Below are 5,075 nucleotides of genomic sequence, written 5' to 3' on the forward strand. Positions count from 1 at the left end.
AAAAAATGGCTAATAATAATACTTAGATGAGGAATCACGAAATTATCTGTACATATTATTTTTTTCAGATATGAGATACCATACCCACTACCACTCCACGCCCGCTCTTCAAGTCTTTCTAACTGCCATTTTTCTCCTATAAAATCTCTTCAACAAATAACAATAAACCTCTCTCTTCACTTTCTCTCTCACATCACACATCCCGAGAAAAAGCTTAGAAGCAGCATCAACAATGGCCTCTATCAAAAAAGTTCACATGATTACCAAAATTGTTCGCCTTAAACAAGTCGTTAAGCGATGGAAGGACAACTCTCTTCGTCCTCGTTCCGTTCTCTCTTACTCCTCTTCCGATTCCGACGAACCGGCGCAACCTGATTTGAACTGCAACCGCCGCCGTACGCCGTCCGGTTCATTGGCGGTTTACGTAGGGGTTGATGAGAATGAGCGGCGCCGGTTTGTGATTCCGACTCGGTTTCTGAATCTGCCTGTGTTCATTTCGTTACTTGATAAGGCGGAGGAGGAGTTCGGGTATCAACCTACCGGAGGATTGGTTTTGCCCTGTGAGGTTGAGTTGTTCTCGGAGATTCTGAGTCTGCTTGAAATTGATGAACAGAGATTCGGTATTTTAGGGTTAGATGAGATTTTGATGGTGATTTCTGATTCGGGTTTAGATCAGTCTTGTAAAGAAGCTGCTTCACATGGATTTACTCCTCTGCTTCAGAAGGCTAGGGTTTAACCCGACCCGACCCGACCCAGTATTCGAGGAGGAAGATTTAGGTTTTAGGGTTTTATTTTTTACCTTTGGCCTAACCAACCTTGTGGAGATTTGTAGGATTTTTTTTTGTTTGTTATTTTTCAGCCATTTGTGAACCCAGAAATTTGGTTTTATGAAGGTTTGCTGGGTTACAAATAGATGTTGGTGAATTTTTCTTTCCTTTTTTACCCCTTAGACTATTAGGGGTGACAAGCTGATGATGATTATTGTTATTGTTCTTATTATTACTATGATGATGATGGAAAATAGCTTGAAAATTTATGAAATATTCTAGTAATTGACTTTGCAAATTTGAAAATTGTTAATGCTTGTTATTTGTTGGCTTTATTTTGTTTCAATTATTGTACTATTTTATGTTCTTGTTTGTTATGTTATTTTTTTATTATCATACTATTTTGTAATCTTATTTGCTTTCTTTCGAAAATAGTCTCTTATGGTGAGATTGAGATTTCACTCGCGCGTTGATAATCAATTGTTATGAAAATAACATATTACTGAGTTATTTTAATCACAAATGAAATGATGCTCAAAGTAGTTACATAATTATGTTAAATCAGTTAATGAAATTTTCCTAGGGTAAAAGAATCACTTTTATGAATTATTTATTTATGTAGTATAGTACTTATTTATTATAACTAATCATTTTTGCTCTTGGTTTTTCTTTTATCTTTAATTATATTATGCATTAAAGAATTAAAAAGGGAAAAGAGTACCAAATAAAAAAGTTTATCAAACTTTCATTATGATTTTAAATGATGCTCCTTTCAAAAAAATAAATTAATGAAAAAGTTAATAGAAAGAATATAAAGGTAGAGTTTGATCTGTACTACAGTACTTCATACTTGATACCTCGTGTTTGCTTGATAAAAATATAAAGTGCTCATAAAATGCTCATTCCAAGGACAAAATTATAACGATTATGGATTATAGTAGAATTTCCAAAAAGCTAATATTTTCTTTCCTAAAAATGCTCCTAATATATCAAAAATATTCATAATTACCAAAAAATATTCACATTTCATTCAATTGTTTTAAGTTTAATTCTAGTTTTGAACAATCCAATTAGTTATTATTCCCTCCGTCCATATTTACTTGCTTATATTTGACTTGACACATTTTATAAACAAGTAATTTTACTAGTATTTTTTTTTTAAAAATACAATAGTTAATTTAAAAATACAAGAGTAAAATACTTAACAATAAGAATAAAAAAAATTTATCTTTCAATTTTTTAAACTAAACACGAAATATCTATTTTGAATATAATAGAAAAATAAAAATAGACAGAAAAGAACAGTAGTAAATTACTCTAAGAAAAGGATCAATGTTTACTTAAAGTCACCTATTCTATCTAACCGCCCCTATTTAAGACGATAAGTACATGCAAAGTTATATTTAGAATAACATTAGCATGATTAATATACCTCCGTCCATTTTTAATTGTTATGGTTTTCTTTCGTAGAGTTAAACGATAATAATTTTGATTAATATTTTACGATGTATTTTTTCACCATATTGATATGCAAAAAAATTGGAATTTATAGTACTTTTCGTATAGTTATTGAATATCTGAATTTTTTGTTTAAAATATCAAATTAATGTAATTCAATTTAACTTTAAAAATTAGTCAAATTGATTTTCAAAAAACGCTTAAAAATGGAGTACTTATCAATATTACTTCCTTGTCCTTTTAAGAGTACTTTGCAATTTACTTGGCAAAATAGAGTAAAAGTTTTATATAGATAAAACTGACAGGTGATGCCAAACAGCACTTGCAAGTAAAAAGTAAAAATAAAAAAAGTAGATATTTATGTTTTCTTGTACCAAAAAGTTACCACATGCATTGCTTTTTTTCAGTTGAAATTTCTAATATAGGCTCAGCTATTTTATTTTATCAGATTCCATAAGGTTTTGTCTGGTAATAAATATCCATTTCTTGGAAATACTTTTCTGTACTTTACTTTTGCTTTATTTCTGCCATGGATTTAGAATGTACCAATTTGTAAAACAACTTCACGCCTAATTATCTTCCCTTCTTTTGTTCAAGACAACTTTATGATACAAATCAGAACAGTACAAACCAAATTTGTAAAATGGTGCTGTTGATGAGATTTTTTTATCGTAGAAATATGACACTTGAGTCTGATTTAATTTTTAAAATTAGTTTTAAATGAGGTGTGAGGAGGATTGTTCAGACCTTATAAGAAGATTACTCGTCACATTAACTATTGATGTGAGACTTTTTCATTCTTCAACACCCAACTCGCGCTTAGGGCTGGAGCCTGGACATCTAAGGCGTGGGAAAATTTAATTTGGGAGCATAAAATCGGTGAGATGGATTATTCTTTAATACCATATAAATATATGACATTTGTGCCTAATGCAACACTAAAAGAAAGATGAGGATTGTTCAAGCCTTATAAGAAAATCACTCATCTCATTAACCACTGATGTGAAGCTTATTCATTTTTAATATCGACTTTAATAATTGAAAAGAATCTTATTAGAAAACACTTGCTTCTTAAATAAACTTCATGTGACGTGAACTCAAATTAATTGGAGCCTCTATACAGATACCAAACATCTGACCGAAAATAAGAAGAAAAAAAAATACTCAGCGTAGTAAGCAAGCTTCTTTATAAAGAAGAGAAATATGAAGTGATCAGTATTCACTTTTATGTTTGAGGTTCCATTTTACTTTGATAATATTGGCATAAGCTCTATGTATAATTTATGATTCTCAGATTCTATTTATGAGATTATTTCGTATGTTTGTTGTTGTTATTAGTTGTTACTAAAAGAAGGTTGTTAGCTGTTCAATTTTTGTTGTTCCATTTAATTTAATTAATTAATGATATCATGATTTTGCTTTAATCTATTTTCTTTGTTTAAAATAGCTGTAAATCCACAAAGCATGATGAGTCATGCTTGTTGGAGGAATCTTACATGTAATTATGCTAGTAGGGAAGTAGTGCTCCTCAACTATATACTAGTATATATTTAGTTTTTAAAAAAAAGTTATGTTGTTAATAGAGACAAATTTATAATTTAAATTTTATTGATTTTTATAATAATTTTAAATTATTTTATAACGATAATTAAATTCACAATTTAGTATATCTGTGAAATTGAATACAATGTTATATGTAAATAATTTGATTCAAAAATACTCATATGCGTTAATATCTTAGCTAAAAAATACTTCTATTATTACTTTTGAGTTAACAAAATTCTCTTTTCCTAATAAATATATATTTTTTCTTTTTTTAAAACACATTCTTCTTCTAATAAAATATAAATTTATCTATCATGATATAATCAGAGCATTATAATTTTATTTTAAATCAAAATAGGCGATAGCACAATATTAAATATGATAGCAACAAAAATACATAAAAAGAAGTTACGAGTAATATTTAATCGAAATTCGTGGATTTGAAAATATAAAATATGGATTCATTAATTTATGAAATGATAACAAAAAATAATTACACAATAATCAGTATATGATCATAATTTTCTACTCTATCATTTCTTTTAAACTTTAGTCTTGTTAATGAAAATTCTTTTCTCAAACATCTACTGAAAACAATTCTTTACCACTATATAAATAGAAATAAAATCACTCCATACACTATGTTGTGAAAATATATTAAACATGTTATTTTTATGTTATAATTATATGTCCTAACTTATTTGACACGTTTTCTTAGTCAATTTTAAAAATATGACATATTTTTTATATTTAATAATACTTTTTAAAAATATTTATTTTATTATTATTGGATGGTTTATAATTACACAAATACTTATGACGTATTAATAGCAAAAATACTCGCAGCGGGGAATTTAGAAAAGGAGAATTATTTTATAATATATTTATGGAAAAAATCAGAAGACAATACTAGTAAGAAAAAAGATTAGGAAACGAGATTTTTTTAATAATACATTTATAGACAAGATAATATATTGTTATGATTGTGGTATTGTTATTTTTCTTATGAAATATATATTAATTATCTAAATCATAAATAAAATCTTGACCATTAATTTTTACCTATGCCGTGTGTCTCACATCAAAGCAAGAACTTGGGAAAATTGAGAGGAGAAATAGAGAAGAGCCGGATCCTACATAGGTCGATTTGGTTTGATTTTCACTAAAGAAAATACCTAAATCAAACATGTCAATTTATTAAATCTAAAAATCAAATCAAACCACATAAAGTTGAATTTTTCTTTTATTTTGGCTTTAGTCGGTTCTTTTGATTATTATTTTTTGGTTTATTTATAACTATACGGT

At 27.9% G+C, this 5,075-nt stretch overlaps 1 protein-coding gene across 1 annotated transcript; it reads left to right on the forward strand.

The window, feature by feature from the left end:
• The first annotated feature begins 232 nt into the window (after nucleotides 1-232).
• LOC125831313 (auxin-responsive protein SAUR50-like) lies at nucleotides 233-790 on the forward strand. The gene has a single exon (XM_049510512.1). The coding sequence runs from the start codon at nucleotides 233-235 to the stop codon at nucleotides 734-736; it is 504 nt and encodes a 167-aa protein (XP_049366469.1). The 3' UTR covers nucleotides 737-790.
• The last annotated feature ends 4,285 nt before the right edge of the window (nucleotides 791-5,075 follow it).

The sequence above is a fragment of the Solanum verrucosum genome, unplaced genomic scaffold, assembly GCF_900185275.1.
Source record: "Solanum verrucosum unplaced genomic scaffold, falcon-dt-bn FXZP01000049.1, whole genome shotgun sequence".
In the NCBI taxonomy this organism is placed as follows: domain Eukaryota; kingdom Viridiplantae; phylum Streptophyta; class Magnoliopsida; order Solanales; family Solanaceae; genus Solanum; species Solanum verrucosum.

Coding starts and splice junctions, on each gene's coding strand:
- LOC125831313 (XM_049510512.1), top strand. CDS start 233: ATGGCCTCTATCAAAAAAGTTCACATGATTACCAAAATTGTTCGCCTT.